The sequence below is a fragment of the Protopterus annectens genome, chromosome 7.part0 (assembly GCF_019279795.1).
Source record: "Protopterus annectens isolate FY-2018-M chromosome 7.part0, PAN1.0, whole genome shotgun sequence".
Lineage (NCBI taxonomy): Eukaryota > Metazoa > Chordata > Ceratodontiformes > Protopteridae > Protopterus > Protopterus annectens.
Window position 1 is genome coordinate 14813142 of NC_056739.1, and position 26785 is coordinate 14839926.

General features: G+C 43.3%; 1 protein-coding gene across 1 annotated transcript in view; it reads right to left on the minus strand.

The window, feature by feature from the left end:
* Nucleotides 1–26785, minus strand: part of LOC122805771 (synaptonemal complex protein 1-like) — a 5909626-nt gene that overhangs the window by 3254992 nt on the left and 2627849 nt on the right. The window contains exon 12 of the mRNA XM_044076039.1: nucleotides 481–585. Within this exon, the coding sequence (XP_043931974.1) occupies nucleotides 481–585 (105 nt within the window). The remainder of the gene's footprint in view (nucleotides 1–480; nucleotides 586–26785) is intronic.

Sequence of the window (26785 nt, forward strand, 5' to 3'; positions counted from 1 at the left end):
CAGCAGAAGAGAAAGCTATCCCTCAGTGTCAACAACAAGGGAACGGACTTTGCAGAAAAGACAAAAAAAAAACCTCTCCAAAGACTGGTCTAGAGCTGTGGCTCAGCAATTTCTCATACAAGCAAAATAACCAGTCCACAGAAGACTGTCCAGCTGACTAACAGCCTTGTATAATACCTAAAGAAGGAAGGGCATGTTCCTAAAGTTAAGGACACTCCTTTGTTACAGTCACTTTCAGAAATGACTGATAATTATAGGGAAAGCGCATGCACAAAAATGACTATTGTGTAAATGAATGATAACTAGTGAGTCCTAAAGAATGAAAGAGAGTTCAATTCTGGAGTCCTTCTGCTGTCAAAGGTTGATTACCATCAGATTAGAAGGTCCAAAACAGATACCTAGAGGGGCAAAAATACACATACACACACACACACACATGCACAAATGCCTTGTATATTTGCATTTGCAGTTGTAACTAACCTCTTTAGACTGAGCAGTGATTTCTAGGTCTGTCACTTTCCGTTGTAACATTTCCACCATCTTGTCAAGGTTATGTTTTCCATCTAGAAGAGACTGCACATGCTCCTTGAGATAAAAGAAAGTGAAACACTAAGACATACATACAAAATGCACCAATGGTGCATCAAGTTCATAAACAGCATGTTAGCATTTTCATTTTATTATTTTCCCTTACCCAAGCTAACATTTATGTTGTGGATATTTACAGCCAATGTCTTTTCTTCTTTGCCTACACTTGACAGACTCAAAATGGTTAGTCATTAGATGGATCCTTCACTATCCTTTCTGCTCAGACTCATAAGTAAGTCAAATTGTAAGGGGAAGAAAAACAGAAAATGGCTGGCATGTCACTATATCACAGTTAGATGGTTATAATCAACATGGTGGATTTTTTTGAAAACATGACCAAAGCAATCAATGAAGGCAAAACGGCACACACTGCATACCTTGATCTGGCCAAAGCTTTTGACACAGTTCCTTACTCAGGCATAGTACAATAGCTAAATAAACTGTGAATAAACCCCTATATCACCCTATGGATTGCCAACTGGTTCACAGATAGGATGCATATAATCAAAATAGAAGTTACCTCCACAAAGAAACCAGAAACCAGTAACCAGTGCCCCCCCCCCCCCCCCCAGATCTCTGTGCTGGGACCTCTGCTGTTTAGCATCTACTTTTCTGAAGTAAAAGCCAATACCAAAATGCTCTGGCTGACTAAATTTGCAGATGACTGCAAGCTAGAAGCAGTCATTGAATCCCCACAATGACTTGGCCATCCAGCAGGATATAATAACTGGTACCAAAATCATGGACCAAATCTACATGTCAAAAATGCATTAATGTATCCTTTGGAATGTCATCTACCCTAGGGAACTACCACATTGACAATACACCCCTAAGAGTTGCCCCAGCCGTTTGGAATTTAGGAACTTACATGGACTGTGACCTAAATTTTGACCAACAGGTGTCTATTGTTGTAAGAAAGTCTTTCTATATTTTTAAGGGTATTACAATTAAAATATTAAATTAAGGGGAGTATTAAATTATGTAAACTTATTAAATTAAAGGGATTGTGCTTAGATCTAAGGATGCCACTGCCGCCTTTACTCAACCCTCATTAGGCCAATCACTGAATATAATGCTTCCTTTTGCATGTATCTGTCCAGTCACATTCAACAACTGGAACACCCATAGAGATACCTCACTGAAAGAACAGAAAGCCTTAACAAAATATTCTACATGGACCTACTCAAAGCCCTGTCACTATACTTGGTATCCTACAGACTGCTAAGAGGTGACCTGTTTCTGGCATACAAGGCAACCTCTGACCCATTACTGATAGATTTACTGCACATCAACAAGTCAAATAGCATCAGAAATAGTCTAGAAATCTAAATCTCTTCTCCAACATGAAGAGAACAGTTTGGAGGAATAGATATTTCTCACAGAGGATACCACTGCTACAGGGCACCCCTGTCCACATAAAAATACTTCATCCCTATCCATATTCAATCTCAACTTAGATCTATGGATGCGAAACAGAAAATTTACCCCAGGACTCCCCTTTTTACTACTAATGGAATGAGGCAGCTCCTAAATGTTCTATTCCATCTATTGGTTCTCTCAAACTATCTATGGTATGATCCCAGTCATTCTCATTAAGGGTAATATATAAAAGGAAGTTAGGTACTTACCAAAATGTTTCATCTATGCTGTCCATTTTCATTCTTCCTCAACTGATGGGTTTGGATCCAATCCTCGGATCCAACTCAGCTGTTGCTAAAGCTTGTGGCAACCAAAAAACTCTCAAGCTTCTTCCCTACCCATAATGTACCAACCCTAAATTACCTCAGATCTTGTTTGCTGATTTTTACCATAAGGGAAATATTTAGAGATCTAAAACTGCTGAATACAGAAAGAAACCATATCTGGAGCTCAATATAAAGGGCAATGATGTCCCTTTAAAAACTCATTCTTCCAGAAGTTTGTAAATAGAAAGGATGAACCTGTACAATAAAGGACTCAATTTTAAGAACTTGATTGAACTGTGTTCAGTGAGCATGGTAACAAATGTGGATGTTGCCCCTTTTGTAAACACATTTATGTAGGTGAGCTTTTTGACAATAATGTTTTTTTTCTTTTAGGATGAGGAGCAAGTTTAATTGTAATACTAGGGATATGGTATACACTGCATTGTGTCAAGAACGTTCAGCCTTTTACATTGGTAAGACCGAGCGAAGGTTAAGAGATAGGATATATGAACATCAATATGAGATTAAAAAAAACACCAAATGCTTTGTATCAACACCTTTTAGAATGTCAAGGACACTGATTTAAATTTCTTGTGCTTGAACAGGTTGTTTGCAATATTAGGGGAGGAGCTTGGTCATTATTTTTGGGGAAAACGAAACTGTTTGGATATTATATTTTAACTCTCTGGGTTGGTCTGGCATTAAAGACCTGACTTTTACAGGTTGTCTTTTAAAGCTTAAATCTTTAGTGAGATAAATTTATATTTTTGTAAGATATGTTTATAATGGTTTTATACTTATTGCTTATTTTTAAGGTTTATTTTATTTTATTACATATTTCTTATCTTACTTTATTGTATTTATGCCAATAATTGGCAAATGGTTAACTACTACTATTTATTCTATGTTTGCTAAAGAATGTTAGATCTGATGAAGTCTTGTTTTTGAATTTTAATTGAGACAAAACAGCTTGTCTTATTTGAATAAAGTTTGTGTACCACTTCTTGGCCTCTGTCCCGGCTTGCGTTTTGGAGATAAAGAGAAAATACCTTAAGGAAATAATAAAGGACAGAATAAGAAAAAACAGCTGGAGCTCAAACAAGGAACAACCGATCCCAAAGAAAAACTCTTAGGTCTTTCCAGGAGAAAAGGGAAGGGAGTAGGTGGGTGGGAAGTTGAGGAAGAATGAAAATGGACAACACAGATGGAGCATTATAATGAGTACATTACTTTTTTATCTAATGTTGTCATTTTCATTCATTCCTGAACTGTGGGACAGAGTCCGCAGCTAGATGAACCTTGGGTTGCTCTCATGGAAGAATATTCCAGAGTAGTGTGGAGCCAAAGGCAGCTTTTTTTTCTGAAAGGCATATCCAATTATCCAATTTGAAATGAGCAATAAAAGTATGAGCATTAGTCCAAATGGCAGCAGAACAAATGTTATCTATGGAAGCCTTTGACCAAAAGGCTGAGGAGACCGACATAGACCTTGTGGAATCAGCACTAGGAGGTTTAGGCAAAGATAATCATCTTTTACTATAGACAAAGGAGATACCATCGGTTAACCAACTGGCCAGTGTAACTTTAGAAACTGGCTTGTCAAATCTGTTGGGAGAGAAAAAGACAAACAACTGGTCACTTTTCCTAAAATCCTTGGTTCTATGGCAATAAAAGCAAAGTTGTTCTATGTACATCCAAAAGATTGAGCATGTTCTCTCCCTTATTTTAAAAGTCTAACACAAGCACTGCAATATCACCATGAAGAGAGAGTAGAATGCGTGTTCAGTAGATAAAAAAAAACAAGATCAGGATCTGATGAAGGCATAGCCAAAAGCGTTCATCCCGTTTGTTTGTGTGGATTCACATCCTGTTGTTTGAATGATTTTATCTGTTCATTATTGTGCTGGTTTTATTTTGATTTTAACTGCTGAACACGCATTCTACTCTCTCTTTGTGTTGATACTGCAGAGCTTGTGTTTAATCTTTAGTCATTGCTTTAGCACTGCATTCTTCAGTGGTTAGTGTTTTTTTGTTTGTTTATTTTATAAGTCTGGAAAGAAAAATGGGAGATTAATGACCTGGTGAATGTTGGACTCAGAAGATACCTTATGCAAAAAGGACAAGTCCATAAGGACACCCTGTCTTTGTGAAAAACTAGGTAATGAGATTTGGAAGATAGAGCCTGGAGTTTAGGTACTCATTTAGCTGATGTGATAGCGACTACAAAACTGGTTTTCCAAACCAGAATTTTAAATCTGACCTGACTGAAGGTTCAAATGGAGTTTGAGTCAGGGCCTGAAGCACAGTAGTTAAACGTCAAGGAGCAGTAGGGTCCTTTAGCAGAGGTCTAAGTAATAAGCCCCTTTGAGAAAGGCTTTACTTAAGTTAGAAGAAGCTAAAGTAGAGATTTTATTGCCTAGATGGAAATTTGAAATGGCAGCAAACTGGACTTTACTAGTAGAAAAGCTTGCCCTTTCAATGAAAATTGAATCTAGAAAATCAAGTACAGCTGGTACAGGAGCAGAAGGGGGGACATATCCCTGTTAAGGGCCCAAAATACACATCTCTTCATTTACTTTTGTAAATCTTTCTAGTACAAGCTTTTTGAGAAGAGAAAATCTGATCGACTAGAGAGGAGAATTTGGGCTGTCTAGCAATCAGGGGAATTGCAAAAACCATACGGTCATTTTGAGGCCTCTTATGTCTGGATAAGTCATACCTTTCGGGTGAGACAGGAGATTTGGAACGGGAGCCAGTATCCAGGGCAGATGTAGAAGATACGGCCAGAGAAATGGGAATTGAATCTGACGAGGCTAAAAGGGGGCAGACAGGATAACTGCTCTTCAACTAGAATGTTTTATGTAGAAATTTCAGAATGAGAAGTAATGGTAGGTAAGCATAAAGAAGACTGAAGGGCCAGTCATGGACTAGAGCATCTCTTGGTGACTCCTCCATTGGAGGGTTCAGGGCAAAGAACATGCTGTGCTCATTATTGAGGGGAGACACAATTAGGTCACATCACGGCTGCCCCATTAAGAGAAAATTATCTCTTCTACTTTGACATTGATAGACCAATTGTGAGGCATCAGAATGGACCTGCTTAGTTCGTATGCAATCCCACTGGCTTTCCCCAGGATGTGTGTTGCTATCAGAAAGCACCCAGAAGACATTACCCCTTGCCACCCCCCCCCACTGTTTCTCAACAAAGCTGATAATACTTGGTTCCTCTCTGTTTGTTGATGCACAAGACCACTGACATATTGTCCATCTGAATAGCAATTGTCCCAGAAGGGAGAATGTGTTGAAATGACTGCAATGCTAGAAGGACTGTTGTCATTTCCAGGACATTGATATGTGTTTTGGCCTCTTCAGGGGACCTCATACCTTGGACTGTCCTTCCACGTCCTTCACAAGTTGTGCATCCTCCACCCCAGTTAGGAGGCATCTATGGTCACCATGGCAGTGGGCAGGGGAAGAACAAATGGACAGCCTTTGAGAGTTTGTTTGAATGAATCCACCAAAGAAGATATCTTTTGGAAGCGTCTGTAAACTTGACTGGGGTGGTTAAACGATGCTAAAGAATATACCACTGGACTGACAATGAAACCTGGCTAGATAGAAGAGGGTGATAGCATGGATCCCAAAATCAGTCGTGTTGGAAGAGAAGAAAGTTACATTACTTTTCTGACCTGGGATCTGAGTGTCTAGATTCCAGTTGGAGGAACAGAAGCTATTTGATTGACTGTGTCCAGACAAGCACTTATGAACTGCAGACTCTGCACAGGTGTGAGTTGTGATTTGCTGTAACCAACTGTGATGCCGAGCTGGAGGCACAATTGGAGCAAGTAATCCTTTACCTGCAGGATTAGATGCCTGGTTGGAGCAGGTTGGAGCCAGTCATCTAGTTATTGAAACACTCTGAACCCCAGCAGTCTCAAACTGCTACCACCATAATTCATTTGGTGAACACCCTGGGGGCTGCTGTGAAACCAAAGGGCAGTGCTCTGAAGTGGTAATGGCTGGCTCCCAGGTGGAAGCGCAGATATTTTCTGGACCACCTGTTTATTTTGATGTGAAAATATGCAGCTTGAAGATCTATCAAGAACATCCAGAAGATCTTTCATAGTAGGGGCAGAAAGGACTGAACCATGACCATTTGGAACACTGAATATTGCAAGAATTGGTTTAGTGTGCTGAGATCCAGAATGGGTGTCAAGTTCCCTGTCTTCTTTGGCACTAAGAAGAATCCTGAATAGGTCCTGGATCCTTTCTGGTCTGAAGGGACCTTCTGGATGACTCTTTTTCTAGCAGTTTTTTTTTTGTTTCTAATGCTGCTGCTTCCCTCTGATCGGGGTGGACCATTGGGGATTTTTTTCATTCCTGTAAGGGGAATGTGGGAAATTTGTATAGTATAACCCCTGGATATAATTCTCTGCACCCAGGAATCTTTTGCTATGGATAACCAGTTTCTCTGATGAAGAGACAAATGCCCCCTTAACTGCTTCCAGAGGGCAGCAGTCTGGCACCTCTTCAAGAGTGCTAATAGGGTTTGTCCAAGAAGGAGTCCCAGAAGCCCTGGTTCTGTGGACCACCTCTGCACTGGAATGGCATCTTCTGTTTGAACCCCACCCCTACCCCTGGGAGAATTATTCCCTTGTGAGTCTTGCAAAGGACCCTGGGATTTATGCAACCACATCTCCCTACCACCGTGTTGATTCCAGGAAAGGGTCTTTGAAGGGAAGAAAAACATATCCTTTTGGCAGACAGTGTCTTCCTTTCTCACATCTGGAGAGCATGTCCTTCACTTTAGGGCCAAATAAGAAATATCCATCAAAGGGAGCAGTGATGAATAAAAACTTAAAAGGCTCCTAAAAATCACATAATCACATCGAGGCATGTCTCCTAATGGCTATACCAGAGCCCTCCACCTACGAGGAACCTTCCACTGCATGGGAGATCAGCCTCATGGACACATTAGACATCATTTGAAGGGTGGTCAGTTGAGAGGAAAGTCTATTTTTGTCCTCAGCAAACATGGATCTAGAAAGAGATTTGAAGAGTTCTTTATACAAATCTCTTTGTACTCTAGTAAACCGTACTAGGTAATTCGGTGACCGCACGGCAAAGGTTGCTGAAGCATACACGTGCTTACCGAAACTGTCCAATGCCTTGGACTCCTTGTTAGGGGGCTGGAGACAAGAGCTCTGCTCTGAAAGCTCTTTTTTGGTGGCCACCCCCACAACCACGGCATCAACTGGGACACCCATGCTCCAGTGTGCCTTGTTCTTGGGAGAGGCTAAAATTCTGTCTGGACATTTAGGGATAAGCTTCACAGTGTCCGGTTCCTTCCACTCCCGATGAGAAATGAGATCTATAAGTTCACTGGCAGGGGGGAGTCAACCAAGATGCAGCTGGGCCAGTCACGAAAGACTCTAGGAAGGTATTGAAAGACCAGCCACCTTTTTGTTTTATGAACTCTAGAAAGTCTCTAAATGAGACATCGTCAGGTGGAGATCGGGGGGACCCTTCCCCATTCATTAAAATCAATGTCTTCCTTAACAAAGGAGGGTAGATTTTTCAAGAAATTTGTGAAAATATCTGGCATGGAGTTCAGAGTGAATTTACATATTATTCACCGAGATACAAAAAACTGGGCTAGACTTGATAGATTTTATATCCCACAGGAACATGTGCATTTAATTGAAGGTCTTGATACATACCCAATAACTATTTCAGATCATGCGCCAATATTATTTGCTCCCAGTACCTTAGTTTCTTTTCCAGTTTTTTCCAATAAATTCCAAAAAACTGGGCTAGGCTTGATAGATTTTATATCCCATAGGAACATGTGCATTTAATTGAAGGTCTTGATACATACCCAATAACTATTTCAGATCATGCGCCAATATTATTTGCTCCAAGTACCTTGGTTCCTTTTCCAGTTTTTTCCAATAAATTCCATCCCACTCTCCTCTAATCTCTGTACCCCTAATTGCAGTCATCCCTATCGGCAGAATCTCCTTTCTCCATTTCCATGTTGGCTTAGTTCTTATAATACTTGCTGCTATGTTATGAATATAATTTTCAGTATGATTATTGTTATTCACCTTAAAAGTCTGCACCTAATATCCCAGCCTCACCTTGTTTTTTGAACTTCCCCCTGTTTCATCATCATCTCTTTCTACTTCAAGTTATAGCTTTCTGCTTGTGCTATGTATAGGAAACTTAACTGAGTAGTTCTAAAATACCCCATTCAAATCAGGTAATCCCAAACAACTTTGTTTTATTGGAAGGACTAACTCATCGCACTTGACTCTTGCCATCTTCCCCTCCCAGATAAAATCCTTCAAGTCTTTATTAATTGCTATCCACTACTTCTCCTCTGATTGATAAACTATGCCTAGCCTGTGTATAAAACTAAATGAACTAAAAACATTTTCACTTCCTGTACCTTGCTATCTATAATCATAAAACACAGCTTCCAATTTCTCAGTTTTTGTGATGTCTTTTTAGTCTCTTGTCTCAAATCCTTAGCCGCCATAACAGAAACTTTTCTAATCCATACTCCTAAGTATGCCACTTTAGCATGTCCCTATAAATATAGGTATTGCTGAATCAATTTGTGTGTGGGTACATAGTTTACAGCTATTACCTTTGTTTTATCTTCATTAATTTTGTATCCAAAAAAATTGTCTCAGAATGTTTCAAAACAATGAAATGTCCTTTTCTGATTGTATCAAGAACAAACTAATATCATCTGGAAATGAAGCCAACTTTTCTTGATTAGGATACCAATTTTATCCTTGAATTTCATAGTCCCTTACTTACTTTGCCAATGGTTCTAAATATAACATAAATAACAAAAGGGAAAGAGGACACCCCTGCCTGGTTCCTGTGTTTAAACAAAACTTATCAGAGAGGAACCCTCTCCACTTTAATTTTCATCTTAGATCCCTCATATAACCTCCTAATCGACCTTATTATTTTATCAGGGAATGAAAATGCTTCCAAAGCCCTACCCATAAAATCACAACTTACTCTGCCGAATGCTTTGTCTACATCAATATCCACCAACAAATGGTGGTATTTTATTACATTCTGCTTCCCTCTGAATCATCATTGTTCTATTATTGTTGTCAAATGTTTGCCTCCTCTCCACATAACCACACTGATCCATTATCTATCAATTTTAGCACATTTGCCATTTTTTTAGCAATTAAGGACAAACATTTTATAATCATGGTTCAGAATAAAAATGGGCCCATATGAGACTAGATCTGATAGGTCTTTACCATCATTAGGTATTACAGCCACCACAGCTTTCTTCAAGGATGTTGGTGCTTCTCTTTTTAAAATACCATTAAATAAAACCTTCCAAATCTTTATCACTTCCTTCCCTCCTAGCTACCAAATTTCCACAGGAATACCATCTATTACTGAGACTTTCATCTAGATTAGTTATACATCACCATTTTTATCTCATCTCTTCCTGTCCTAACTGTTAATCATTGAGCCTCATCTACCTCTAACCATGGCATATTTATTTCTTCCATAAACATTTCCATGTGTACTTTTTCTTGATGTCCACATTTCTTTGCTTTATACAGATTTCCATAAAATTTATGAAATATTTCTAATACCTTTGCAGGATCTCTGGTTATTTTCCTTGTTACACGGTTCCTAAGCTTAGCAACAACCCTTTCTACTTTATGTTGACTGTGTCATTGTGCTAAAAACATTTCTGCTCTTCAGTTATTATCAAAAAAGAGTTGCTTAACAGCAATCTTTCTAAACTCATATTATCAAGATAGCCCCTTATTTTCCCTTTAGCACTCTGCAGTGTCTCTCTTGTTGTTCTGTGAGATTCCCCCTATTCTGCAATACTTTAACCTTTGTCAGTCCCCTATATAACTCTTGTTACTTCTTAACAATATCTATTTTACTTTTATTTCTACCCTATTTTTAAACTCCACTTTCATTTTATCCCACTCCTTAACTATATTTCATGAAGAAATTTCTGTCTTCCCTAATAACTCCCAAATAATTTCATAATAACTCCCAAATAATTTCCACCACCCATTCAATCAATTCCTCATTATTAAACAGATAGGTGGGGAAGCACCGGTGTCTCATTTTTATTTCATTACCCTGTATTTTTATTTTAGTTATCATTGGCATGTGATCTGAAATAGTAATTGGATGTGTATCAAAACTTTCAATTATTGCACATAATTAATCTCTAGCCTAGCCCAGTTTTTGTACGTTCGGGAATAATATGTAAATTCTTCCATACCAAACATTTTCATACACTTCTTCAAAAATCTACCATCTTTTGTTATATTTTCCCTTCTAGGCCCCCCAAATACATTCTCACTGTTGCAAATCAAGTTCCAGTCTCCACCTATAAGTAATATTCATTGTTGAAAGCTGATTAATTCTCTTAGAATTTTCTTAAGCTCCACTGTAGCAGTTTTAGATGAAATATAAATATATGTCAGAGTAATCTTCTTCCCCTTACCAGCAACACCTTAATACTACAAATCTACCATTACTATCCTTTTTCCCTCTTCTATCACTACTAGAGCTCCTCTACTAATTAATATACGTCTTTCGCTTTTCCTTTGTTCCCATGTATTTTACTGAAAAAAAAAACACCCTGAAATCCTGTCTTTATAAAATCTACATGCTCATTTCCTTCCAAATGTGCCTCCTATAGCATGGTTGTTTGCTCTCTGCAGTTTTTAATATAGTTCACTACTCTTTCTTTTTTGTATAGCCCTTTGAGACTATTCACAACTAAAAATAATATGGAAACTATTGTCATTATTATAAGAAGTTATTATTTCTACCCGTTATGTATAACAGCTTTTTTATGCCAGCTTTCAGTTTTTCTTTTACATGCATTCACTAATGTTTAGCAGCTTGATCTCTTATACAGTTGTTTCTTGTCATTTTCATTTGAACCTATTTCAAATCTTACAAGACTTTTTGTTTTAATCAAAACTCTCAAACAAAAAAATAAACAAACCCTAGAAGGTTTATTATCAAATTTCAACAACATTTTTGCAAGTAATTACTTATTCATAAAATATCGTCAAAATAAACATTGACCAATCAAAATAACAAAACAGAAAAATGTCAACAATTCAAGTTCGAATTGTTGACATTTTTCGAACTTACCTGAACATACAGTGACATTTAACACATGTTTTGCAGGGGGCAAGCCCCTCTGCACCCCCCATGTGGGGGGCTGCTTGCCCACCACTTGCACCCCAGCTACTTATATATTACAACTCTGAGATCGCACTACAATGACGAAAAGGGCAAAGTTCCCGATCCCCACCATAGTGCGATCTCCAATCAGTATGTCAATCTCACAACAGCGAGTGCACACTAGCATTCGCTGTTGCAGGTTCGACATATTACAAATTAGAAGTTATGTACTCACCATAACGTTCCATCTGAGTAGGTAGTTCATTTGTCTGCAACCTGTGGGTTACGGATCCGATATCGGATCCAAGCCGGCAACTTGTTTCAAGCTAATGGATCCGAGCTCCTAGCCCCTCCCTTCACCCATAATCCCCTGCTAACCCTCCATGACCTCAGATCGAGTTTGCCTCTCCATATATATCCAAGAAAGGATACCTAAAAACTAATAGATCCAAGAAGGTCAGGGGGAAGGAGGGGGGGATGGTTGCAGACAAATGAACTACCTACTCAGATGGAACGTTATGGTGAGTACATAACTTCTAAATCTGAAGTAGGAATGTTCATTTGTCAGCAACCTGTGGGTCAGAGTCCCGAGCTACCTGCACCCTGGGTGGCCATCATGGAAGGATATTACGAAGCACCGCAGAGCCAAAGGATGCTCTCCCTCTAGAAAGCAGGTCTAGCTTGTAGTGGTTGATAAAGGTATGAGATGAAGCCCAAGTGGCTCCAGAACAAATATCATCCAAAGGAACTCTAGACTTGAAAGCCGCAGAAGTAGAAATGAAGCGAGTGGAATGAGCACAAACTCCTTCTGGTGCGGGTCTACCCGAGGCTTGATAAGCTAGCAGGATACATTGGGAAATCCAGCGAGATAAAGATACTTTAGAGATAGCTTTCCCCAAGTTAAATTTGGCAAAGGAAACGAACAGCTGGTCGGATTGTCTATGGCCAGCTGTCCTATGGGTATAAAAACGAAGCTGCCTATGAACATCCAATGAGTGCAGCTTGTATTCACCCTTATTTTGATATTTAGGGAAGAAAACCGGTAAATTTATGGATTGGTTTATGTTGGTTTCTGATGCTATCTTGGGAAGAAAGGAGGGATTGATCCTGAGGTACACTCTATCAGGGTGAAAAATCAGGTATGGAGGTTTTACAGAAAGAGCCTGAAGTTCCGACACTCTTTTCACTGAAGTAATGGCTACAAGGAATGCCGTTTTCCATGACAGGAATTTGAGATCCACTGAAGCAGCGGGTTCAAAGGGTGGAGCAGTCAAGGCTTGAAGAACTAAAGTAAGATTCCATGGGGGTACGGCTTCTTTTACAGGAGGTCTAAGTAAAAAGGTACCCTTGAGAAAGGTTTTACACAATTTGGCTGACATCAAGGGTCCTGTATCATGTCCCACATGATAATGAGAAATGGCTGCCAATTGCACTTTGACAGTTGAACAACTAGCACCTTCTTGAAAGAGTTCAGTTAGGAAGTCTAAAATGGATAGAAGAGGAGCCGTAAAAGGATCTAGCTCGCGGCGCTCCGCCCAGATGGAAAAATGTTTCCATTTGCTGTGATATACCTTCCTGGTGGAGGGCTTATGTGCTGCCACGAGGATGGCTTTGACTGGTGAAGAGATACCGGGAGTCCTAACTAGGAGTGGAACTGGAGCAACCAAGCTGTCAGTTTCAGATTGTCCAGGTTTGGAGTTGGCAAGTCCAATGGATGGGAGATGAGATCCGGGATGGGATCTAGAATCCAAGGGTGATTCACAAGGTGAGACCAGAGGTAAGGGAACCAAATTTGTCGAGGCCAGAATGGGGCAATGAGAATCATTTTGCTCCCCAACCGCGAGGCTTTCTGTAAGAGTTGTATCATCATTGGAAGAGGAGGATAGGCATAGAGTAGACCGGGTGGCCAAGCATGCACCAGAGCGTCTCTTGGAGATTCCCCTGGTGGGGGGATTAGAATCCAAGGGTGATTCACAAGGTGAGACCAGAGGTAAGGGAACCAAATTTGTCGAGGCCAGAATGGGGCAATGAGAATCATTTTGCTCCCCAACCGCGAGGCTTTCTGTAAGAGTTGTATCATCATTGGAAGAGGAGGATAGGCATAGAGTAGACCGGGTGGCCAAGCATGCACCAGAGCGGCTCTTGGAGATTCCCCTGGTGGGGGGATTAGAGCGAAGAAATTGTCGCATTTGGTGTTTGATGGAGATGCAAAAAGATCGCAGCAGGGTTGCCCCCAAGTTGCAAATATCTGCTTCGCTACTAGAGGATTGAGAGACCACTCATAGGGGGTAAGAAGGGTGCGGCTGAGCTTGTCCGCTAGGATGTTGGTCCTCCCCGGAATGTGCTTTGCAATCAGAAAGCGGTTGGTGGAGATCGCCCATTCCCACACTCTCATGGCTTCGCGGCAAAGAGGATAAGATCTGGTTCCCCCCTGTTTGTTGATATACCAGACCACTGACATGTTGTCCGAGTGAATTGCAATCGTTCCTGCGGGGAGGAAGCTCTGAAGTGCTTGCAACGCTAACAGCACCGCTCTCATCTCCAGAACGTTGATATGCAGGGAGGTCTCTGTATCGTTCCACGTGCCTTGGACTGTCCTGCCTGAGTAATGCCCCCCCCACCCGAGGCGGGAAGCGTCCGTGGTCACCGTGGCGATGGGGGGAGAGGTGCAGAAGAGACGGCCCCATATGGAAATTTGATGCTTGGAGCCACCATAGTAACGCCCTTCTGCAAGCCTTGCTGATAGCAATGGGATGGTGGAGAGGAAGGGATAGGAAGGACCATTGCACTAACAGAGTCCATTGCAGGACTCGCATGTTCAAACGGGCGCATGGAAGGAGTGTAATCGCTGCTGCCATGGAGCCTAGTGCCCTCAGGATCAATTCCGCTGGTGAAGCCTCTGAATGAAGGATAGCCCGCACATGAAGTTGAAGATTTCTGATTCTCTCCGCAGTTAGGAAGGCTCGCAAATCTCTGGTGTTTATTCTGGCACCTATAAATTCTATGATCTGTGTTGGAGCCAGTAGGGATTTGCCGACATTGATAGTAATACCTAGTTATGGGGCTAGATGGAGAAAGAAGTCTCTGGCTGAGCAAAGTAGATGCCTTGTTGGTGCGGTCAGGAGCCAGTCGTCCAGGTACGGGAAGACCTGAATTCCCTGGAGTCTTAGGTGGGCCGCAATCACTGCTAACACTTTGGTGAACACCCGGGGGGCTGTGGTGAGGCCAAAGGGAAGGACCCTGAACTGGTAGTGACTGGCTCAAAGCCGGAAGCGAAGGAACCTCCTGGATCGTTTGTCCATTAAGATGTGGTAATATGCATCCTTGAGGTCTATAGAGCACATCCAATCGTTCTCCCTCAGAAGGGGGAGGATAGATTGAAGAGTGACCATTTGGAATTTGTCCTTGGTTACTGACAGGTTCAAGTGGGAAAGGACTAGGATGGGTCTCAGATCCCCCATCTTTTTTGGCACCAAAAAGAACCTGGAGTAGAACCCTAATCCGAGCTGGTCTTGGGGGACAGGCTGGATGGCTCTTTTTCTTAGGGCTGCTGTATTTCTGCGGCTGCGGCCTCCCTGTGATCGGGTGGTACATCGGGGAGGTTCTTGGATTGGGGGACATGGAGAATTGGTATTTTGTACCCTCTGGATATGATGCGAAGCACCCAGTGGTCTGTTGTGATGGACTCCCATGCCACTAGATGCTTCGAAACCCCCCCCCCCCGACTGCCTCCAGAGTGGAGCAGCCGAGCAACCCCTCAGGGCTGCTGCGCGGGCTGTTCAGAGAAAGGTTCTCTGGACCCAAAATTTCTCGGAGCCCCTCTGCCCCTAGGGCGACGTCCTCCCTGTCCACCTCTGCCACTGTAGGACTGGTTGTCCGGAGCTGGTTGGGAATGTTGTGATTTTCAGAACCACATCTTCTTCTGACCCTTTTGGTTCCTTGAAAAGGACCGCTGGGAAGCAGAGAAGCGGACTCCGACGGCAGACAACGTCTTCCCGTCCTTCTCGCTCTGGACAAGCATCTTGCGAACTGTTTTGCCAAAAAGGGCAGAACCATCAAAGGGGGCGTTCGCGAAGGACGCTTTAAAGGGCTCCGTAGAGTTGCAATGATGGAGCCAGGCCTGACGTCTCATGACTAGGCCTGCTCCGCTGGCCCTAGCGGCTCCCTCTGTGGCGTGGGACAATAACCGCATAGAGGTGTTTGAAATAGATCTCAGAGTGGCCATTTGGGTGGAGTACAATTGTTTATCCTCCTCCGACATGGACTCAGGGGGGGATGCAGTGTATTCTTTGATAAGATCCCGCTGCATCCTGATGACATGTGCCATATAGTTCAGAGACCTTACTGAGAAGGTCGCTGAACTAAAGACTCGCTTCCCTAAGCGATCCATCAAATGGGACTCTTTGCTCGGTGGATGGACTGAGGGACTCTCCTGAGCCAATTCCCTCTTTGTGGCTGCCGCCGTCAACATGGCATCTACAGGGGGCCCTTACTCCAATGAGACCGGTCTGAGGGGGGGCTAAGAATCCTATCCGGTCGTTTGGGTATTGGCTCCACGGTGTCCGGATCCTTCCATTGCCTGGTGGTAATAAGGTCCACCAGGGGATCGGCTGGAGGGGACACCCAGGAGGTAGACGGGCCTGCCTCGAATGCCTCCAGAAACACGGACTCGTCAGAGGAAGACTTGGGGGCAGACCACCCACCTCTGATTCTTAGCATCTCCATGATGTCTCCAAAGGAGACATCCTCAGGGGGTGATCTTGGGGAGCCTTCCCCTTCCTCCAAGTCCGTGTCCTCGGTTAAGGACTCAGGGGAGTCCACGTGCCTCCTTTTGCACTTATGCTTGTGGGGAGCTTCCTCGGGGGGACTGTCCGAGGAGGCCTCGCCAGCAACATCTTGTTCCAATGGAACTATCTGTGACATCGAAGCAGGCTGTCCCTTTGGCCGGGTGATGGAAGCCTGGCCCAGCAGAGAGGGAGTGCAGGGAGGAGTCGATGCAAGGACCAGGGGTCCAGATGCTCTCAACAGAGCCCTCTCCACAACATTGAATGCAGAGGGAGAGCCACTCTCCAATGGATCCGAAAGTCGGCTCCCACTCGGATCCGATAAAGGGATCGGAGCCGGCGCCAAGACCGTCGTATCCGAGGGACCAGTGTGCTCTGACCTGGACGGAGCCGAAGGCACACTGAATCCCCCGGATCCGAAGCTCGGAACACGGCTCCGAGAGGTCGGATCTGACAGACTCGAGGGTAGGGTCAGATCCGAAGTACCAAGTCTCAGTGCCGACCCACCCCCGGCTCCAAGGCTGCTCGGCTCCGAGCGCTCCGAACCAGGGTAGCGGGTCGGAGAAGGAGCAATTGGGTGGAAAAAAGGTGTCAAGCTCCCCCCCTGAGGGGGGGGAGGCAAGAGCACTCCCATCTGCAGCTGGGCCTGGAAGAACCTTCGCATCATCCGGTCCAAGTCTGCATCAGATAAACTGAATGTGGATCTCGAAGAGGCCACCAAGGCAGGCCTGGAATGCCGCCACGATGACCTCGACGGAGATCGGGTCTCCTCCTCCTCGGGCCCCGGGGAGAAAGAAGGGGATCGGAGCTGAGGAGGAGGAGACCTAGAAGCAATGGAGGGAGAAGCCCGTTTAGCTGGCGGGGCCGAAACGGAGGTCTCGGCCCGCCGCTTGTGGTGCTTCTCCCTCCATTTCTCCCTCCTGGCCTCCCTGTCCTCCGACACTTTAGCAGGAGTTTGAGTCCCAGTCAGAGGCAGGGGGGCAGGAGTGGCAACCATCACAGGCTGTGATGGAGCCACAGGAGTAGCAGAAGTAGTAGAGGCTGAAGCTGAATCCGGGGGTAGAAGTCCCGCCAGGACCAGCTTTGACCTCCGTTCTTTCAGTGCCCTGGGGTTGAACGCTGCACAGATAGTACAGCCCGAGGTGAGGTGTTCAACCCCAAGGCACCGAACGCACCGAGTGCGGCCATCAGCCGGGGAGAGCTTATGGCCACACTCGGTACATTTAGAAAATATGGCTTTTGGGGCCTCAGCTATTCCTTTTTTTTTTAAACTAAAAAAGAAGAAAAACAACTACACACACACACACACAGGCCCCAAAAGACACACAACAAACACTCACACACTAGCGACCAGCGAAGGGAGGGTATTAATTAAAAATTAAGGAACCTAACACAGACGCAATTTACAAATATTACTTTAAACTAAAAAAGAATTTCCTGACTAGAAATAATTCGAAAAGTTAACTTTTTTTTTTTTTTTTCACTTATCTGACAGAGCTCAAAAAGATCCAGCCATCACAAGCGCGGCAAACTAGATCTGAGGTCATGGAGGGTTAGCAGGGGATTATGGGTGAAGGGAGGGGCTAGGAGCTCGGATCTATTAGCTTGAAACAAGTTGCCGGCTCGGATCCGATATCGGATCCGTAACCCACAAGTTGCTGACAAATGAACATTCCTACTTCAGATTCACTGTTATGAGACTCTGACAAACTCCCTTTCAACAATCAAAGTTTGCATATTGGCATTCGAAATTAACCTATTAGCTTAATACAAATGTACATAAACTATGTACAACTTCAAATAATGAAGTTTAACCCTACCTTCAACCATTGCCCCAGATTGACAGCTACACTCACAGGCTGGAACTGACCTACAATTAAGGTTATCCATGCTAAGAAGCATGGTACAACCTCTGCTTTTAGTTACACTAAGTGCCGTCTGTGTTGCCTTATCTTTATTCCTCTCCCTGATGTAGAAAACAACTTGAATGCTTTCAGAAAACATCTTTTAGCCACTGAAAGAAAACAGTATTCTGTTTTCAATGCCCTTATCAGCTTATCTCCATAGAAATATGAGAACCAGATACACAGGTGCCTTCAGCTACAAGCGTCTTATGTTGCACATGTTGTGAACATTTGTCTGCTACAGGAAAACTTTTCATTACATTTATTTTATTTGCTTGCTTCCTCTTAAAACTTGTTATTAGATCAAGACAAGGGCCTTACACCAGTTATTTCCCTATGTAAAAGTAAGAAAAACCCTATTTATTTTACTTATACCATGCTCTTTTGTACAGGCATTCTTCTTCTTTTACATTGCAGTGCATACATTTACTAAAACCAAACAATAAGAAAGAAAGAAAGAAAGAAAGAAAGGAAGGAAAAGGGGTACCTGTTTACTTTAGTATCCCTATTACACACAAAAGTAACATAAAATGCTTTACTTTATAACATGAAGTGCATGTCTCATTTTATAAAAAGACTGTTTTACTTAAGTTACCTCTTTCCTTTCTCTTCGCCTCTACTTAATGTTCTTCCACACATTAATGACACGAAGTAGGGCGTATGCTTTGGAGTCCACTACAAGTTTAACAAAGTCAAAAAAGTCCAGTATTGCCAGGTTTGCTTGCTTCTCTATATTTCACAAACGTGACTGATGCTTGTAATCCTACATGTATTCATTAAATTCCAAGTTGCTGTTTTTCTTTCTGTTGATCTCCATCTCCCAGCTCCAGTCTCTGGTTCCTTTCCAGCATACTCCTAGCTCTTCTAATCAACTCCTGTGCTTTTTTTTTTTTTTTGTCTCTCAAGCATTCTCCTTTGGAACACTGGAAAGGTTTCAATGGCATAATCTCTCCATATGTGTTATTATCAGAAGAATAAGAAGAAGAATCCCCTTTTGCTTGATAGCTAACTTTTTGTTGAACAAACTTTTGCATTTCCTGTTAGTATGTTCTGCATCAAAAAAATGATTGAACTCCAGAAAAAAAAAAATCCATCCATCATCAACCCTTTTTTCCCATTTTGAACAAGGGGTAGAGGTGTCCCCTCAACAGTGACAATCAACTTGAGCCAAGGTTTACACCACTGGATGGCTAGCTCTGCCACGGTAGTTCATCTGTAGTACTCACTTGCACGCACACTCGCACCTATGGGCAACTTAGAATATCCAGTCCATCTACTGCATGTCTTTGGAATGTGGGGGAAACCGGAGCACCTGGAGGGAAAAAAATATAGTCTGAAAATTGCTTGATACAGGATTTTATATATCACACCTATTTCTCGGCATTACCTAACAGATGGAATAAATTTATTCCTCTTCTGCCTGATGCACACTACATAATCATTTTACACAATCACTCTACTGTCTCCAGCTTTTAGTACATTGTCCTTCTGCCACAGTTTTGTCAGAATCATCTCTTTTTGCTGGTAGGATTGCATCTTTACTACTGGAGATCTTGGCTGCTTTCTCGTAGCCAGATTTGGAACATACACACAAAGTGCCCTTTTAATTAACAACTCTTGCTGTGGAATACCAGTCCAGCTGCATATTTGTACTTTCATAAAGTTAATACAGTATGCTCCTTCCAGTTTTTCTAGTATGGCAGAAAATCTCAGGTCCCCCCTGCATGTTCTGTTCTCTAATTCTACCATTATTTGAAACATCACTTCTTGAGCAATCTTACACTCAGTCAACCTATTCTTCATTTCAACCTCTGACTTTTGCAGTTTTATCAGCTCATCTGAATAGCTGTTTAAAGCTTCTTTCATTTTTCCAGCTTTTTATTTCAGTTGATATGCTCCTTCAGTGTTTCATTTTTTTTAATCAGCTCTAAACACATTGAACTTTTTTCCTCTACATTATTGGAAGTTTTGTCTTGTACCAAAGCTGGAGCTTGAACTACTTTTTGCTGAACAGCTACAGAATTCTTCTCAGCCAGTGTTTTCTCTTCATTTTTTGTGACTGATTTTCTTATAGGTTCTCAAAATTTCTTCTTTGCTAGCATCCAGGAAGTGTACTTACTAGCCTATAACTGAAATTCACCGAAAAAGACAGATTCATGGGCTCTCTTTTTTGAGTTTCTATTTTCACACTGTGAGTTGAAATGAATGTGCAGCTATCCTGGAACAAAGCTGAAGGATTTATTCAGCCCACCTCTGGACAGGTGACACAATATCAGGGTTTTACATGTTTTCTCTAGGAAGAACCACCTAGGAAGGTAGCTGGGGGTCTGCAAGTTCTCTTGCATATCATTTGTAGGGAGGTTCTGTTGTCCGAGGTATATTCTGCTCTCTGCCTCAGACTCTCAAAGAGTTTTCATACTAAAGGTCATGGAGGGTTGTTGCTGAATCAATACTTCATTATCTTTGATATTGGGGGGGTGTTCTGACAGTACACTAAGTGCTTCCTTTTGTACTTATGTTTATTATCTAAGCTTAGAGGTAATTGGTCTGAAAATGATAGTGAAGCCTGTATTGGTGTAAATGTGAAGGAATTATTCTGCATAAAGCCCTATGGCTCCTCTGTCTTGACTGAAAATGTGGATAGCTAAAAGGCCCGGCTTAGAAATGTCCCCTGTCAAGGCCAATGGTATAAACGGAAAGGCTCAAGGTGGAAAATGCAGACTATCATGTTCCTCTAATGTGAAGAGAGGCTTCAGTGCTACACTCGAGATGGAGGACACCAACCACTTTTTGCCCAAGGCTGAAACCCATCAAGGCCAATGTCAACATCAGTTGCATTAGCAATGAGCTTAACCCCAAGGGTCTAACTACAAATAACAGGACCAAGACCCATACCAACTCAGGGCCCAGTCCTGATAGCCTAAACCCCAAAGGCTGGAAAGCTTGCCCCATTAATGACAGCAGTGACCTTGAAAAATATTATCCCAAAACTGACTCCAACAGGCAAACCATAAGCTCTGGGTCCAAAGAAACTCCAGATGCTAAAAGAATTTATGTCAATGTCTGACAGTAGTGGCAAAGTCAACACAAAAGGAGTTGACCTCAAAGGCTGCAGTCCTGCCATCAAGATCACAGCCAATGCTGATACACCTGGCTTGTGGTATCAACATCAGTACCAACTGATTCAAGCCCAGCCTCATTTGAACCAGCATCTGAATGAAGGCTAGTGAAGAAATACAGCATCCTGCCTAAAAACAGGTACAGAAGTCACTCTGCCTGCCTTGGTACTTGGATGAGAAAGCAAGAGTCTTTTTGTTGGACCTTAATAAAGGCCTCCATCAACTTTTTAGAGTCAACCATGAGAGCAAGAATGGAATGACTTCTGAAGGATCTTGCATACTGTGGTTTGGAAAATGCAAATATGCTACATAAACTAGAATTTAAGAAAAACACATGATGAGTTCTGATTAGTTTAAGGGGGGTTTCTCAGGCAAGTCCTTTACAGAAATTTTAGATGCACTAGAAGGTGAATGAGTGGAAACCAAAGACTCTTCATTTGGCTTTTAAGCAATAGTACCCAAAGAAGAATCATCTTAGCAGATTTATAAGCTTTATGTCTGTCTCTCTTCTCTCCCTCTCCTTATTCCTACTCTTAGACCTACCAGAGTCAAGAACTAGGAGCTTAGTTCTGGAAGTCAATGGGGTTGACCCCAAAGCAGTATTTCAATCAAAGCCCTGTTAGGAGCAAACATAAAGCCATATTTTAATCTAAACAGCAATGCATTTTTTCTGTCTTTAAAATGTGTAGACAATGCAAATATATCACATTCAACAGGTGTAAATTGGACGTTATTATTCAGTCTTTCACTGACTCACAGTTGCACCAACATAGTAGGACAGACTATGTTAACAACTGGTGCAAGGCAATGGTATCAGTTTAAATTTAAAGACTGCAGTATGGCTCAAAGATCTTCACATGGATCACTGATGCAGTAACCTAAGCTATATGGGTTATATCCTGCTAAAGGATCCGAGCCGGCAACTGGCAGATCCAGAGCTCTAGCTCCTCCCCTTCCTATAATTCCCTGCTATCCTCTACTCCTCAGATTGAGTTTGTTAAGGTTACAGAAATGCAGAGAAATTGCGAGAAGACAAAAATATTCCAACATATCAGCCATTCCAGTTCACCAGAATCCCCAGAAGGAAGGGGGAAAGAGGTTGGGAATTTGATGAATAATGACACTGGATAGCACTGATGCCAACTTATGGTACATAACTCTTTATCCAATGCTATCCATGTCATTATTCATCACAGATGGGTCAGAGTCCCCAGCTTCTATGTACCATGGGTGGCCTCAAGCAAGGATATACCAGAGCCTGAGTCCTGAAACTGAAGCCAACAGGCAAGATGATTCCTGCATACCTGAGTCAACTTTATTGTCATGGACATGGGTTTGAGCCAGAATGGACCACTGAACTGCCATTGTCTATTGTAGCACCCTCATGTGACACCTGGCAAGGGGGACTAATTGAATTGCAGCTGCCATAGAACCTAATACCTGAAGAATCAAATGAGCTAAGGGGCATTGTAGAGCCAGCAAGACAGAAACTTGATTTTGAATGAGTTGAATCCTGCATGGAGGTAATTCTGAAATTTCCGATACTGTGTACAATTTGACCCCAGTGAACTCCAGAGTCCGGCACAGAATAAGGATGAATTTGGGCAGATTCACAGTGATACCTAGATTCTGGAAGAGATCAAAGGTGTACTCAGTGGCCATTGATAGTCAATGCTTTGTGGGAGCTGTAAGGTGCCAAGCGTTCAGGTACAGAAAGACCTGGAAACCCTGCAGCCAGAGATGAGGTGCCACCACTTCCATGCATTTGGTAAACACCCGGGGAGCTGTGGTGAGTCCAAAGGGCAGGGCTCTGAACTGGTAATGATCAGCTCCTATTCAGAAGCATAAATATCTCCTGAAGCACCTGCCAATCTTTATGTGATAGTACGCGTCACTGAGATCCACAGAGCACATCCATTTGTCCTTGCATTATAGGGGTAAAATGGACTATACAGCGACCGTCCAGAACTTGAACTTCTTGATGAATAAATTTAGATCCAGAAAGAAGCGGGAGTAAGTTCCGGACCCTCGTTGTCCTGTTGGGACCTCTTGGATGGCTCTTTTTTGAAGGAGGTCTTGCACCTCAGTGCAGGCTAACTAACGTTGCGGGGTGGAATGTCTGGGAGAATTTTTCAAATTGGAGGGAGGCGGAAAAAGGGAATAGAATAACCCCTGGAAATGATTCTTAGCACCCACTGACTGGAAGTCAGACTTGTTCAAGCTAGTGGGTGCAGGAAGAATTGATCCCCAACTGCCACCAGGGTAGGACAGCCAGGCAGCACTTCAGGAATGCTGAAAGGGATTTTCTGAGAAGAGTTCTCAGGAGCCCTGGTTCTACAGACCCCCTCTACGCCTGGGACGGCATCTGCCATTGAATCCCCTACCCCAGCTTGCAGAAGAGGATTCCTGGGGAGCATCCTGAAAGAAAGTCTGAGTCCTCTGGAGCCACAGTTTCTTACTTCCCCTCTAAGTCATGGAGAAGGGCCATTGGGGAGTAGAAAAGTTGATCCTGACAGTGGAAAGAGTCTTACCTTCCTCCTCACTATGGGTTAACTTTTCCTTAACAGACAGACCAAACAAAGTGGAACCATTGAAGAGAGCATTGGTAAAGAACTCCTTGAAGGGTTCTGTAAAGCCAGACATGCTGTCAAATGGCAGTACAGGTGCCAGCCACTCGAGAGGTCGCCTCTGCTGAACTGGAGATTAAACTCATAGATGCAGTAGCTAGGGAAGTGACAGTAGATGGCTTTGGAGAGACTAGTTTACAACTCTCCAGAGTCAGCAACTCTGTAAGGGAAGTAGCAAACTCCGAAACCAAATCTCTTCTGAAGCCAGGTAAAATGGGCCAAATAATTGGTTGCTTTCAGTCCAAAAGGAGCTGACACAAAAACCTGCTTTCCAAAATGGTCTATCACCCGGGAATTGCTGTTTGGGGGATGGACCAAGGAGCTTTGTGCCTCTAGCTCTTTCTTAGTAGCAGTGGCCACCATGATGGCATCAACGGGAATTCCTTTACTCCAAAAGGGTTTGTCTTTGGGGGGACTGAGGAATTTATCAGCTCTTTTAGGCACTGGTTCCACCGTGTTCGGTTCCTTCCAAGCCCTGCTAGTCATAAGATCCACCAGCTTGTCAGCAGGGGGGGAACCAGAAAGAAGATGGGCTTGTCCTGAATCCTTCAGGAGCACAGACTACTCCACAGATGGGGATACGGAAGACCACTCAATTTTCTGCTTAAGGACTTCAAGGATGTCTCCAAAGGAAACTTCATGTGGGAGTTTGGGGGACCCGTCTCCCTCCTCAAAGTCCATGTCCTCAGTGAAGGACTCTCTGGGGGAATCCAAGTACCTCCTCTTGCACGATCTCTTTTGAGGGGGCTCCTCCATGGTGGGCTTAGGGGAGGACTCAGAAGAGATGGATACCCCAAGTGGGGCAGTGCCCGTCTGAAGGCACTCTCGGGAGGGCTGAACATGAATGGATAATGAGGCCTCAGCACCCAAACCAGTGAAAGGCTGGGGGGGGGGCTATAGAAGAAGGAGAGACAACTGCCAAGCTAAAGAAGGTCCTCTCTACTGCTTAGAAATCTGACGGGCTGGATAAAGCGCCTCTCCTTTCACCTGCATCTGGGGCCACCTAGGAAGTGGGAAGGGACCCTGTTGCAGCACCGACACACCCCTGACAATATTGACTCTGAGCTCTCCAGTGCAGAAGCCCCCAGGGGAAGAGAACAGTTCAAATATTCCAGGCCCAAACCCACCCCCAACAAACTCGCACTGACCCCTCGGAGGAGAGGTGTGCTCTAATCAAAAGGCAACAGAACACAGCCAGCCAGGGACCCAGAAGGAGTTGAGAAAGGAAGAATACCTGACCCCTTCAGCCTTTCAATGTAATTTCACTTTGTCCTGACATTCTAAACCCTTGATGGATTGGAAGAGAAGAGCAGAGTCCTACTGATGGGGAATGTCCGCTGGCCAGTAGGGCAGGGGATGGAAGCAAGCCCAACTTGATTTCAGCCTTGAGAAAGTTCCTCATCATCCCATCCATGTCCAAGGGGAGGAGACTTCTGGAGGAACTGGATGAAACTGAGGAATGACATAGCCTAGCAGGAGATCCAATCCTGAAGCCCTGTAGAGCCAGGAAGGGGATCTGCTTCTGACAGTCAGATCTGACTGCCTGGATGAGGAACTCATAATAATTATAAGATTGGGCAGTTTCATCAGATCCAATGAACTAGTAGGATCTGAAGGTTTGAATGGAATGCCCGATGGATCCGACAAGCTGGTCAGATCTGGAGATGGCTTACATCCACTCAGATCCAAAGACCTCCGGTCTGAGGAAGTCTTGGATCCAAGAGTCTGATTTGCGGCAATCAGAATGGTGGATCTCAGATCCAGAGCCAAAGAGGCTGGGCACGGATCTGGGGTTCTGTGATCCGAGAGCCTCAGCTTCTTAGAGAGTGAGAAGAGGACACAGAGAATCTCCCTGAAGGCAGAGTGGGCCTCTTTCTAGGCTCCAGAGAGGGCTTTGAAGGGGAGCCCAAGGGCTAAGGACTGCCCAGAGCCAAGCCCATCAGAAGCAGTTTATTACAGCGTTCCAAGAAGGCCCTGGGTTGCATGCAGCGCAAATGTCGCATTCAACCTCCAGGTGTGCCGATCCTAAGCTTTAAGAACACTCCTTATGTGAATCGGAACAAGGCATCTTCCAACTGCACAAGGAACATCTTTTAAACCCAGAGGGTTTGTCAGCCATGTGCACCAGGGCACACACACACAAACACAAGTTAGCAACCGCACACTGAACAAACCAGAAAATGATTAGCTAACTAAAAAGACTACTACTGATTTTTTTTTTACTAAGTAAAACAAGAAAGCCTATGGGAAAAAAGGGTGGGAAACACAGCAGGAGATAGGAGCTGACTAAAATAACCAGTCAGGAGGGGAGGAAATTGCACCAAACTACCCAGAACTACTGATAACTACCTAAAAACTACCTATAAAACCCAAAAAGATCAAAAGTAACCCCAAAAAGAAGACACTTACCTGACAGACAGTTAGAGCTCTGATAATCATGTCTGAGCATTTCTTAGGCAAACGGGATCTGAGGAGTACAGCATAGCAGGGAATTATGGAAAGGGGAGGAGCTAGAGCTCTGGATCTGTCTGACAGTTGCCAGCTTGGATCCAAGGTCAGACCCAAGACAAGACCCATCTGTGATGAATAATGACATGGATAGCATCAGATCTTACTTTTACTGTGCAAATGTCTTGCACTAGACTGATACACCACCCCCTCTTCAACCTCATCAGTGCTCAACTCCCTTCATATCCTCCTAACTGTATAACTCATGCTCTGTACTTCCTTTTGTTATGCTCCTTCACCTACGTTTGTCTTCTATTTCTCAACTCTAGCTCTCTCACCACCAAATCTTTTCTCTTATAAGACATTGCTTTCTGTGTCTCTCTGTATATATCTAATTTAAAATGCAGTTCACCCTCT